A 12,372-nucleotide genomic window follows, 5' to 3' on the forward strand; every position below is an offset into this window, starting at 1 on the left:
TACTCCGAAAAAGTTATACTCCGTATAACCATATGCATTCAAAACGTCAAAGTACATTCCAATTACTGTTGTTCTAATACACGACCTACAAGACCTAAACAATAGGCATTTATGCACTAACAATGAGTATGTTTATCATTTCTATTTCATTCATACATTTGTTTTTATTATTATTATATTTTTTTTTGCTACCAAACATAAAATAATAATTTACCATTTCTATAGGTAACCAAACATGACAAATGAAAGGTAATTAATCATTTCATTCTCTTATCAATTACATTCCTTCTTCCATTTCATTCATCATCTATTCAATTACCTCTAACCAAACACACCATGTCCGCCACTAATTTCATCCTTCACATTCGAAATATCAAAGTGTGTCCAATATTTTGATGCAACTTGACCAAATATCTTTTGGTATGTTAAGTGTACAATCAACGTGTAATTGAAACCACACTTTTTAAATATTGATTCCTATAAATAATTAGTGAAGAAAAAAACAAAAGGTGATATATAAGACTATAAGGTATGGATGCCATTTTACTTCTCATTTTATAATGCCACATCAACGCCATATCATACTCCACTCAACTCCATCATCTTTCACAATATCATGGAAATGGTTGCCAATTCACCACTTTCCTTCATTCTAAATAAAATAATAATATTTATATAACTAATTTAATTTAATATTACTAAAATTAATTTAATACAACTAAAATTAAAGCTTAAATAAAACTAAAGTTACATTCATTGAAAAAATAGCAACTAATAAAAATTACTTAATTTAACAACTAAAATGAGGAAAAAAAATAAAATTAAACATATTTTGCAGCGATTTGGGCTTGCAACACCTCCAATGCTTGTTTACGTTTTTCGTCCGTGACGTCGATGTTAGTTTGGAGGATTTTAAAGTCCTCCCTCATCGATGCCTCCTCTTCCCGCTTCCTCGCCTCATCCATCGTTTTTTATCTCATTTTGAGTTTCCGCTCCTCAATTTCCGTATAGTTGGTGTTAAACGCATCTAGCTTGTTTGACAACAATTCCAATTTATCCATCGTTAAATTTGATGACGAGCTTCCGGCCGCTCATTTGCTTTTGTCCCGCCTGGGAGGGCGGATAGGTTGGCTTATGTCTTGGATGTCATCAACATCATCCATGTTGAGATCTTGTTGACAACGAGCGTCGGAATCGATAGAGATGAAATCATTGTCTTCGGATGTCTTTGTGCGTTTCGAACCACCAGTAACACCACCACCATTAATATACGCGGCCACGCTAGGCACCGCGCGGTATTTCGGTTTATCCTTTAAAATGTGCCAGCATGAAAAATGAGTAAAATTTGCTCCTTCGATGCTTAAGTATCTCTCTTGAGCTTTCATCATAATGTCACTATCGCTCCAACCGCTTTTGGGGTTGTCGCGAAGGTTGTTGTAGATACCGGTAAACCGTGCAGTTCGCCTACTCAATTCACGCCACTTCGTATTGATTTGATGAATAGTTCGGTATTCTTCACGGTTTTGAACTTCATGAAACCATTTAGTAACGGTTTTGTAAAAAGCGATTCGTTTTCATGAGTTACCAAGAACCTACGCAAACAATATATGTTTACGTTTTGTGAAGATTTAAAAAATTATTAATAAAGATAAAAATAAACTTAAGGCATCCTCCGAAATGTCGATCCACGCCTTTGCCAATGCTTCTAGCTCCTCAGGAGTCCAATGTTGACTCAAGGCCGGGCCGGATCCTTCCGGTGCATCTTTTTTTTTGTTATTTTTGGTGGTTTTTCGTTTAGAAACTTTAGACGGTTGAGTTTCGAGGATCGGTTGAGAGTCGGGTATCGCTTGGGAGACGGGTATCGGTTGAGAGTCAGGTATCGCTTGATAATCGGGAAACTCACTTGCATCGAGCATCATTGGCATACCGGGTGCAACTCGTCGTTGTTGCACCCATTGGAACTGTGGAACTCGATGCCAAATAGACGGCTCGAACCCCGGTTGATAAACATCATTTCCGAATGGATGTTGTGAGTTGTTTGGATTCATAGTAGGTAATTTTGTTTAGAAGTGATTTGAATTAAGAGATTAGTTTATTTAAATGAGGTTAAATAGTTTTGAGTTGAGAGTTAATTTTTTAACCCGTTGTACAACGGTTTGAGACATTAAATGGTGATGGTTGGTAGTTAAATGAAAAACACATGCATTTCATCTTAATCTTTAGATCCGTTGACACTTTAATTGTGTTTAAACAAATTAATATAACTTAAATTTAAAATTGAATATAACTAAAATAACATTACACATTAAAAAAAATAAAATAACTTAAGGTAAATAAAAACAAACACAACTAATTCATTGGTAGGTCGTAAATATGATCAACTAAATCTGACTTAAGGAGATGATGTGTTTGTACGTCGCGGATTTCTTCATAATTTATTGTTCTTTGTTCAACGCTAGCTTCTTCTTGTTGATGATCCATTTCAATGTACGTACAAATCGCCCCACCTTTTTCTTCTATCATCATATTGTGTAATATGATACACGCATACATAACAGTTGTTTGGTTCCCAAGCTTGCGCCAGGTTAGCTATAATGTGCCATTTTTTTAAGCACACCAAATGCTCGCTCGATATCCTTTCTCGCTGTCTCTTGAGCTTTTGCGAATACCTTACGTTTTTCACCGATTGGAGCCGAATACGAGTATATAAACACGGCATAATCATGGTAAATACCGTCAACAAGATAATAACCGTATTTATATTTTACTCCATCAATCTCGAAAGAAGAATCAGGTGCAACCCCGCTTTCAATGTCGTTAAATAACGGTGTCTGTTCCAGAACGTTCAAGTCGTTATTCGAACCGGCAACACCAAAATACGCATGCCATATCCACAAATCTTGTGAAGCTACTGCTTCTAAAGCCACTGTTGGATGACGATGATCACCTCTCATGTACTGACCTCTCCAAGAAGTTGGACAATTAAACCACTCCCAATGCATACAATCTAAGCTACCAAGCATTCCTGAAAACCGTGTTTAGATTCATGCGCTTCATATAGTTGTTGAATGTCATTCAAATTGGGTTTTCTCAGATATTGGTTCCCATAAATTTCGATGACACACTTACAAAATTTGTACATACTTTCTCGTGCGGTTCTCTCTGACATTCTCAAATACTCATCCCATGCATCGGATGTTGTCCCGTACCCCATTTGACGTAGTGCAGCAGTGCATTTTTGGTAAGTTGTAAAACCTCTACGTCCTCTCGTATCCATTGATTGTCTAAAAAATGGGTGGTAGGCTTCTAAATCTTTAGCTATCTTTATGAATAACTCTTTGCTTAAACGAAAACGTCTCTTAAACATTTTTTCGTCATATACCGGATTGTCGCCAAAGTAATCAGCTACTAGGCGCTCGTGACCCGCTTCACGATCTCTGTTCAAAGCAACTCTTCTCGTTTTCAGTGTCGAATTTTCGCCCTCATCGGTTACTATAGCCGCTGCGGTAGACACGACCGTGTAAATAAAAAGCGGAACGACCGAACTCGACTCGTCATCAGATGAAAAATCCATAACAAAATTGAATTAAAGGTTTGAGTTAAGAGAGATTTGCAATTTTTTGATCGGTAAAAATGAGAAAGGCGACAAATTTATCCATGTTGATCAAACCATTTTTTAGCCGTTACCATCTTAACGGTTATATTTGTTGAATTATCCAATCAAGCATGTAATGGTTATCTATCTATTTGTTGAAGTTATCAAATCAAAAGAATATTATATCTATGTTTAATCGGTGAAGTGGCCGGCACTTTTTCCATTTGTTTTCACCGCTCACCCACCCCAATACGAAGGGTAGGGGTGAGCACGGTTCGGTTTTTAGGTAAAGCCGAAATCAAAACCGAAAAGTCGGTTTTTCGAATATACAAACTGTTCGGTTTTTAGTTTTTCGGTTTTTCGGTTTTTTCCGGTTTCGGTTCGGTTACAATCGGTTTTTTTATGTGTGTAGACGTTGCAAAAAAATTCCAAAATAATGAAAATGCATATTAGATTCAAAACACAAAAATAGGCATTTGTTACATGGAACCAAACGAATACAAAGTTGCAAGAGTACTAGAATTTAAAATTCAACTAAGTTGTTAATCAAAAAACACTAAAAGTTTAGTTCCAATCTTCATTATTCATCTTATTCATCTTCAAAGTTTACTCCCAATCGTCATCATCTTCATAATCTTCATCACCATCAAGGGTAGATTTTTTTTGTGTTTTGTTTCCGGTTATAACATCTAAAAAACACATATAATTGTATTAATATTTAAGTAAAAACACATATCGGTTCGGTTCGGTTTTTTTCGGTTTTTTAAAAATGAAAAACCGAACCGAAACCGAAGTTTCAGTTTTTCAAAAAAACAAAAAATTAACCGTCAGTTAATGCTTCGGTTCGGTTTTTTCGGTTAATTCGGTTTCCTGCTCACCCCTAATGAAGGGGGTGGTGTACACCATCGGCACCATTGCCACGTATTCCATTTCAACAGCAAAATGGTGAGTGTACCTGATAGCCTAATGAAAAGCGAATTCTATATTTCCTCAAATCAATACTCATGAGTTCCAAGTTCCAACCCCACCTCCATAAATATTTTTTCTCTATTTCAAATTTCCAGCCTTTTTCTTATACATAAAAGCCACCCGAAAATCCAATAAAACCGAGCCTGGATATTTATAAAAGAAAAAAAAATAGTGATAATAATCATCATAATCATAAAATAATAGTATATTAATTGGAAGTGAATTGAGATCCGTACATATCCAAGAGTACAACGTGGCGAGTGTCGTTGAATGCATCTGTGGAGCATGTCGTCCGCTTATTAGAGGTAAATTACTCATCTTTCATATGCCGATTCATGTATACTTCATATGTTATGTGTTTATTCAGGTTATGGGGAGCAAGACCAAGATCTTCATTGTCCTTGAGTTTGTCACCGGAGGAGAGCTTTTTGATAAAATTGTAATCTTTGTATAATATCGTCTCGTTTTTTAATTATTTAAAATGTCCGTGCTCAAAAGTTGCTGTTTGATTTTGAAGGTGAACCATGGACGAATGCAAGAAGATGAAGCAAGAAAATATTTTCAACAGCTTATTAATGCAGTTGATTATTGCCATAGTAGAGGTGTCTATCATAGAGATCTAAAGCCAGAAAATTTGCTTCTAGACGCTTCCGGAAACCTCAAAGTTTCAGATTTTGGGTTGAGTGCCCTTTCTCAACAAGTTAGGGTAAATACCAGATTTTTAACTTTTAATTGTTCTTTGTCTTGAATTCTAAACTTTTATGTTACAGGACGATGGCTTGCTTCACACGACATGTGGAACTCCAAATTATGTTGCTCCTGAGGTGCAAACAACCGTTAAATTGTATCAAGAATCGAAATATTAGTTAAAAGATAATGTTTTTCTCGTATTGATGATATTGAATTCTTTTTAGGTGTTGAATGATAGAGGATATGATGGTGCGACTGCGGATTTATGGTCGTGTGGAGTCATACTCTTTGTACTGCTTGCAGGTTACTTGCCATTTGATGATTCTAATCTTATCAACTTATATAAAAAAGTGAGGGTGATATAGAATAAAATTGAGTTCTACATTGGTTTCCTTGTTATAAATCTTACTTTGGGTGTTTTTTGTGTGTAGATTTCAGCTGCAGAGTTCACTTGTCCTCCATGGATCTCGTTTAGTGCCATAAAATTAATAACTCGCATATTGGATCCGAATCCCATGACCGTAAGTCTTTATCCTCCATGGCTCTCGCTTAGTTTTTTCCAAGTTTTAAACCGTTTACTTACATGTGACTTGCACGTATGAATGTTTTATAAATAAACAAAATTTGATCATATTGTTTTATAAAGTTTAGGAGAGATGAATAAATGTTGCACATGTGTATCTCTGTCCTCCAACGCATGCGTGCGCACGCACACACACACGTATATGAGTTATTTTCTGTTATTACTAGATCATTAACAATTGTATCCAGAGTCCCTTGCAACATTTTATTATTTATCGGTCTTATGTAACTATGAATATTTATACCTATCTCAAATCTCTCTCTTTGTGGCAGCGTATTACAATACCCGAGCTTTTGAACGATGAGTGGTTTAAAAAAGAGTATAAACGACCTGAATTTACTGATAAAGAAGAGACAAATTTTGATGATGTGGAAGCAGCTTTTCAAGATTCAGAAGTGAGTTTGTTAACTTCATTATACTAACAATTATCTTTAAATGATTCGGTAACTTTTATTGCATAATGTATTAGGTAGAGATAGAATAATAGCTTATGTTTCAAAATGCTTAATTAAGTATCTGAAAAATCGTATTTATTTGCAACAGGAGTATCATGTGACGGAAAAGAAAGAAGAACGTCCGGCTGCCATGAATGCTTTTGAGTTGATTTCAATGTCTAAAGGCCTCAACCTTGGCAATCTTTTTGAGATGGAACAGGTTAATAATACTTTTGTTTCTTTAATATCAACAACCTTTCGGTTATTAATATTTTGGGTTACATCTTTTACTTTGTGAATAATTTTTATATACGGCTGCAGGGATTCAAAAGGGAGACAAGGTTTACATCAAGATGCCCGGCAAACGAGATAGTTAGTAAAATCGAAGAAGCTGCCAAACCTCTCGGTTTTTATGTTCACAAGAAAAACTACAAGGTTAAGAAAAAGTTACTTTATTATGATAGACTCTAATTTGTTAGGTTTTGGGTGATTAATAATTCTTTGTTTTCACCTCAGTTAAGGCTTGAAAATCTCAAAGCTGGGAGAAAAGGAAACCTCAATATTGCTACCGAGGTACCAGAATATGAATTATTTTGACTAAAATAAAATATAAAATTAAAAGTAATTTTCACACAGTTTCTTACAATTTTGTACCATTTATTAGGTGTTTCAAGTAGCACCATCACTTCACATGGTTGAAGTGAGAAAAGCAAAGGGAGATACTTTGGAATTTCATAAGGTATGATTATTATTATTATTATTATTATTATTATTATTATTATTATTATTATTATTATTATTATTATTATTATTATTATTATTATTATTATGTTTGGTTTCCATTTGTCATTTACGCTATGGCAACCCGCCGAAAAGGTCAACGTGATATGAAACGCTTTTGATATTTTATTCTTTCGAGTTTTATAAATTATGTGTAAAATATGATTAGAACTCAAGCTTAAATTGGTGCGCATTAAATAAACGACCCTGCTATTTATAAAAGTATATTAATATAATAAATATATTACATAATAAGTATTATTGTATATATATAATTATATACAAAATAACTAATTGATATAATATATATATATATATAATATAAGTGCATCTATAAATATATATGTGTGTGTGTGTGTGTGTGTATTTTTAAAATAATAAATGAGTGGAGACCGAATCAGACTTGAACTTGAATTAATCATGATTTGAGGCTTGAGTATTACATGTAGAGCTTGAAACGAGCTGGCGACTCAAAACTCCGTTAAGTCGAATAAGTTGAGCTCATGCTTGTCTCGTTTACATCCCTAAATAGTTGGATGTGAGGCTCGAATTCTGTGAAGGGCATTTTAGTCACACATGAATATAACCAGATAACTAATGCCCATCCATTTCAAGGACCATCCATGTTACACTTTCAAACTACTCAGGTCCATAGATGTAATTTCTTAGGACCAAACTTGCAATATGGGTGTACCGCATAAACCATCCGTGTAATTAATACTCAAGCAATTTAGGAGTTTTTTGTGTTATATTTACATTTTGGGCGACATTCGCCCCATTTCCAGTTTAACTTATTTTTAAAATTGAACTTGTTAAAGAGACTTAATATACCCTGGCCCATTTACTATGAACGGCTAAACGGGTCGAAATCACCACGGCTTGTATTATTGTAAATTGAGTAAACAGTTATGTTGAATAAGTGATATAAAAGTCAGCATTTGAGACTTGCCTGCTGCTTAACTTTAATGTTTTTTGTCTTTTGCTACAGTTCTATAAAAGACTTTCCAGTAGCCTCAAAAATGTGGTTTGGAAAACAGAAGAGCAAATGCAAGAACCTACATCATAGTAAATGTGGGAATTCTGTTCCGGCTGCGCGTTTTCTTTTTAAGATTTTGTAGATGGAGAAAACCATGGTGCGTGTTATGTTACTTGTCGATCGTTTGTTTTTATTATTGAACGATGTCACTTGTAGATAGAAGAGACGTGTTGTCAATTGTTTGTTTGACAAGGAGTCTCCTTTAAAACACAAGTTGTAAAATTCTCTCTGTGATTGATTATAAATTTACTCTTTTAAGTATAATGGCCATTTACAAGATGGGAACCAACTCTCATCCACTGGTCGAACCATTAGCAGCAATCGGCGGCATTAATATCTGAGGAATTTGTACCATCCTCCTACTCCTATACTTACCCAGGAAGTCTTGTATTTGAAAACATCATCAGTTTGAATATCACTAATCCTAGCTTTATTTTAAACACTTGTTGGCTTGCCGTTTTTAAGGCTGGAGATCACAAGTTCGATATATCTATATCTATATTACTTTTTCAACTTCACCGCCGGCGACCGTCATGATTCATCCACCTGCAGACGTTCCCACGCTGCAATGAATTGAATTGAACGGTTACAATCGCAATGGACCAACCACTGGCGCTTATTCACTGTCAACATTCTCTCCTTCAATCTCTTCTGACAAGACGACGCAATTGGACGACGGTACGTATGTGTTATTAAACTTGAATTCTGTGAAATTGGGACTACACTGAATGGTTTTGTTTTTCAGAGTAAAAATACAAGCTTCCTTCCAATTGAACAATACATGCATACATTCCCCTCTAACCTAACCTCCCGGAATGGAGTGACTGACTAACAACAACAGCTACCTAGGTTCTACAATCATCATCTTTTATGGTCCAATTCTACTCATATTATTTATGCACCACGACTGTAATATCAATCATTGTTTCCATCAACTGTTACCACTGAGGATAAATAATAAGGCTGAATCACAAGGAAAGCAAATCATTTACCACTTACCAGGGACCTGCTAGCATTTCATTCTATTCTTGTTCACTTGGAAGCTTGTATTTTTACTCTGAAAAGCATTCAATGCTATTTTAATTTAATTTTGTTCTAGTTAAAATAACTAGGATACGTTGAAGCAATGGACCAACCACCTGCGCTTATTCACCGTTTACTGTTAGCCTTCTCTCTTTCAGTTCCTTCTAACAAGATGCAATTGGACGGTACGTGCGTGCGTGTAACTTGTTGCTATTAAACTTGAATTGTGTGAAATTGGGACTACATGTCATAGTAATGTTATTGGGTAGCATTGAAGACACCGAAGGGTGATCCTAGACAAACTTTTGAATTTCCAATAGAGAGGACAGTTAGCACTCTTCTGTCATTGTCCCTAATCTTCACTATGTCGTTTCATGTGAACACTATCATGATTGTTAGCACTGTATCAATCATTTGGATGGCAATGAGGTTTTGATTTGTTATTAATATGTTGACCAAAGTTGCACCATTTGCGTTTTTGTATGTTTAGGAATATTGTGTCAACTGGATTTCAAGTTACGCTTGAACACTATCATGTTGCAGGCTCGAAATGCAGAATATTTTTTTCTTTTTTTAAGAATACTCATCTGAATGGTCACATTATTCAATAGCCATTCGTAATTATTTGAATATTTTTTTTTGCATACATTGTTGCTAAAGATCGAATCACCGATAGCTCACATAGATTTGCCTAAGCCTTGTACAAGTAGCACTTCTACTTAAACCGTCATAACCTTGTTTCGAACTCGCTTAACCACTCGACGGAGCGTCAGAACTTCAATTCATGCACGTTTTACGAGAAATCAGAGTCTCAGAACCTCACGATCGTCGGGAACGCTTCCCTAGGTTATGTGTGTGTAAAGAAAGGTGTTTTTGGGATGAGAATACTTCAAACCCGTAGCCCCCTTTTATAGTTTTGGGGACCGTCGCGTAGCGCGACGCCCTTTGCCTTGGGCCGTCGCGTAGCGTGACGCCGTAATTCACAAGATCTTGCCACGTGGTTGATCCGGTTACTTAACTGGGTCATCGCGTAGCGCGATACCCCCTTCCTTCTGGACCATCGCGTAACGCGACGCCCCTTTTTCTAAACTCATAGGAAACTGCATCGCGTAGCGCGATGATCTAGTCTGTATACCCGTCGCGTAGCGCGATGGGTCTAGAAATCAGAATTTTTCATTTTTAGTCCTTGAATTTTAGTATCTTGTCACTTCTTGGTCAATCTTCCATAGTTCAAAAATACCAAAGCGGCGCTTATGCGGCTCGCGATGGGTCTGGAAATCAGAATTTTTTATTTTTAGTCCTTGAACTTTAGTATCTTGTCACTTCTTGGTCAATCTTCCATAGTTCAAAAATACCAAAGCAACCCTTATGCGAGCGTGCGAAGTGCCAAGTGCGCCATCAAAACGCCACATTACGCCCATCGCCCATCGTCCGAGTCCGTGTCGTGCGCGTCGGGTGCTTCGCACCCTCCACTCGGGCTAGTGAGAGTGGTTAGCCCCATAAGAACATTACCATGGAAAACTCCTTCCTTATAAAGTGCTTTTATTTCTTTCCCACCTTCCATGTGGGATGGAGTTTTCTTACTTATTCCCTTAACATAATATGCTTCCTTTTCTTTATCATACCTTTTCCTATTACCTTTCTCATGATTATTTTTGGTCCTTTATCTTTTATAAACTTGTCAAATTTGGACCTAAACTTTGTGGGTGTTACATCCTCCCCACCTTGGAATGAATCTCGTCCTTGAGATTCGCTAGAACAGATATGGATACTTCTTTCTCATTTTCGATTCTAACTCCCAAGTAAATTCTGGTCCTCTTCGGGTGTTCCATCTTATCTTGACTAATTTTAGCTTTCGTCGTTTAAGTCTCTTTACTTGGAAATCTTCAACTTGTAGAGGTTGTTCTACAAATTTCATCCTTTTAAGGCATAGCTAAAGTTTCGTCAGCTAGACATTTTCGTAAGTTAGAAACATGAAATAAATCATGTATTCCTTTCATCTCTTCTGGCAGTCGCAAGCGATAAGCAACAGTACCGATTCGTTCTAACACTTCAAATGGTCCAACAAAACGCGGACTTAGTTTTCCTTTCTTGCCGAATCGTACAACATCTTTCCAGGGTGAAACTTTTAATAAAACTTTATCACCTACTTGAAATTCTAACGGCTTACGGCGTACCTCAGCATAATTCTTTTGTCGGTCTCTTGCCGTTTTAAGTCGTTCACGGATTTGCAATATCTTATCTGTTGTTTCTTGGACTATCTCAGGTCCAGACATTTGATTATCTCCAATTTCAGACCAACACACCGGAGTTCTACATTTCCGTCCATACAATGCTTCAAAAGGTGCGGCTTGAATACTCGTGTGATAGCTATTATTATACGAGAATTCCATCAAAGGAATGTGATCATCCCAACTTCCTTTTAAATCAATCACACAAGCTTGGAGCATATCTTCAAGCGTTTGAATTGTTCTCTCACTCTGCCCATCAGTTTGTGGATGATAAGCAGTGCTAAGATTCAGTTGAGTTCCGAACGCTTGTTGGAAACTTTTCGAAAAATGAGAAGTAAATCTACTATCTCGATCAAATATGATAAATAATGGTACACCATGTAATGATACTATGTTGTTTACGTATATTCGTGCCAATCTATCCATAGAATTCATTGATAGGTATGAAATGAGCAGACTTAGTTAATCTATCAATAATGACCCAAGTAGTGTTATGTTGTCGGGTAGTCTTAGGGAGTTTCGTAATAAAATCCATTGTTATCATCTCCCATTTCCATACAGGTAATTCAGGTTGTTGTATCAAACCTGAAGGTTTCTGATGCTCAGCCTTAACTTGCAAACATGTTAAACATTTGGCTACGTACAGAGCAATATCCTTTTTCATCCCGTTCCACCAGTAGTTAGGTTTAAGATTCTGATACATTTTATCACTACCGGGATGCATCATATACTTCGATCGATGAGCTTCACTCATTATCCTTTTACGTAAACCATCAACAATCGGTACCCAGATTCTATTTCCAAGTCTGAGTACTTCATCATCTCCTTTGACGAAAGAGTCAATTGTACCATTACGTTTTTCTTCGGAGATTTGGTTTTCTTCAATTGCTTTCTTTTGTACCTCCTTGATTTGTGCAATTAAATCTATTTGTAGTTCCAGTCTTAAGGCTCTAACTCTCTTGGGTTTTTCATGTTCTTTACGACTCAATGCGTCAGCTACTACATTTGTTTTTCCTTAATGATAGATGATT

The 12,372-nt window shown here is 36.2% G+C and overlaps 2 protein-coding genes across 2 annotated transcripts; one reads left to right on the plus strand and one right to left on the minus strand.

Annotated features, from left to right (window-relative positions):
* Positions 1 to 2,585: 2,585 nt before the first annotated feature.
* LOC143529406 (uncharacterized) lies at positions 2,586 to 3,574 on the minus strand. Its single transcript, XM_077025214.1, has 2 exons — positions 3,145 to 3,574; positions 2,586 to 3,025 (listed from the first exon to the last, which is right to left on the minus strand). The coding sequence occupies exons 1-2, from the start codon at positions 3,572 to 3,574 to the stop codon at positions 2,586 to 2,588; spliced, it is 870 nt and encodes a 289-aa protein (XP_076881329.1).
* Positions 3,575 to 4,924: 1,350 nt separating this feature from the next.
* LOC143529389 (CBL-interacting protein kinase 32-like) lies at positions 4,925 to 8,313 on the plus strand. Its single transcript, XM_077025200.1, has 11 exons — positions 4,925 to 5,003; positions 5,082 to 5,270; positions 5,335 to 5,388; positions 5,479 to 5,604; positions 5,686 to 5,775; positions 6,110 to 6,232; positions 6,381 to 6,491; positions 6,593 to 6,706; positions 6,788 to 6,844; positions 6,936 to 7,010; positions 8,040 to 8,313. The coding sequence occupies exons 1-11, from the start codon at positions 4,935 to 4,937 to the stop codon at positions 8,115 to 8,117; spliced, it is 1,086 nt and encodes a 361-aa protein (XP_076881315.1). The 5' UTR covers positions 4,925 to 4,934; the 3' UTR covers positions 8,118 to 8,313.
* The last annotated feature ends 4,059 nt before the right edge of the window (positions 8,314 to 12,372 follow it).

The sequence above is a fragment of the Bidens hawaiensis genome, unplaced genomic scaffold, assembly GCF_021521415.1.
Source record: "Bidens hawaiensis isolate Kalapana, Puna unplaced genomic scaffold, B.hawaiensis_p1.1 tig00008539_1, whole genome shotgun sequence".
NCBI classification, from domain to species: Eukaryota; Viridiplantae; Streptophyta; class Magnoliopsida; order Asterales; family Asteraceae; genus Bidens; species Bidens hawaiensis.

Bases quoted from the DNA above. Each gene is read 5' to 3' on its own strand.
- LOC143529406 (XM_077025214.1), bottom strand. From the start codon at position 3,574: ATGGATTTTTCATCTGATGACGAGTCGAGTTCGGTCGTTCCGCTTTTT. The intron at 3,026-3,144 runs GTATGTACAAAT...CACGGTTTTCAG, and splicing joins AGAGAGAACCGCACGAGAAA to GAATGCTTGGTAGCTTAGAT.
- LOC143529389 (XM_077025200.1), top strand. From the start codon at position 4,935: ATGGGGAGCAAGACCAAGATCTTCATTGTCCTTGAGTTTGTCACCGGA. The intron at 5,004-5,081 runs GTAATCTTTGTA...TTGATTTTGAAG, and splicing joins GAGAGCTTTTTGATAAAATT to GTGAACCATGGACGAATGCA. The intron at 5,389-5,478 runs GTGCAAACAACC...AATTCTTTTTAG, and splicing joins CAAATTATGTTGCTCCTGAG to GTGTTGAATGATAGAGGATA.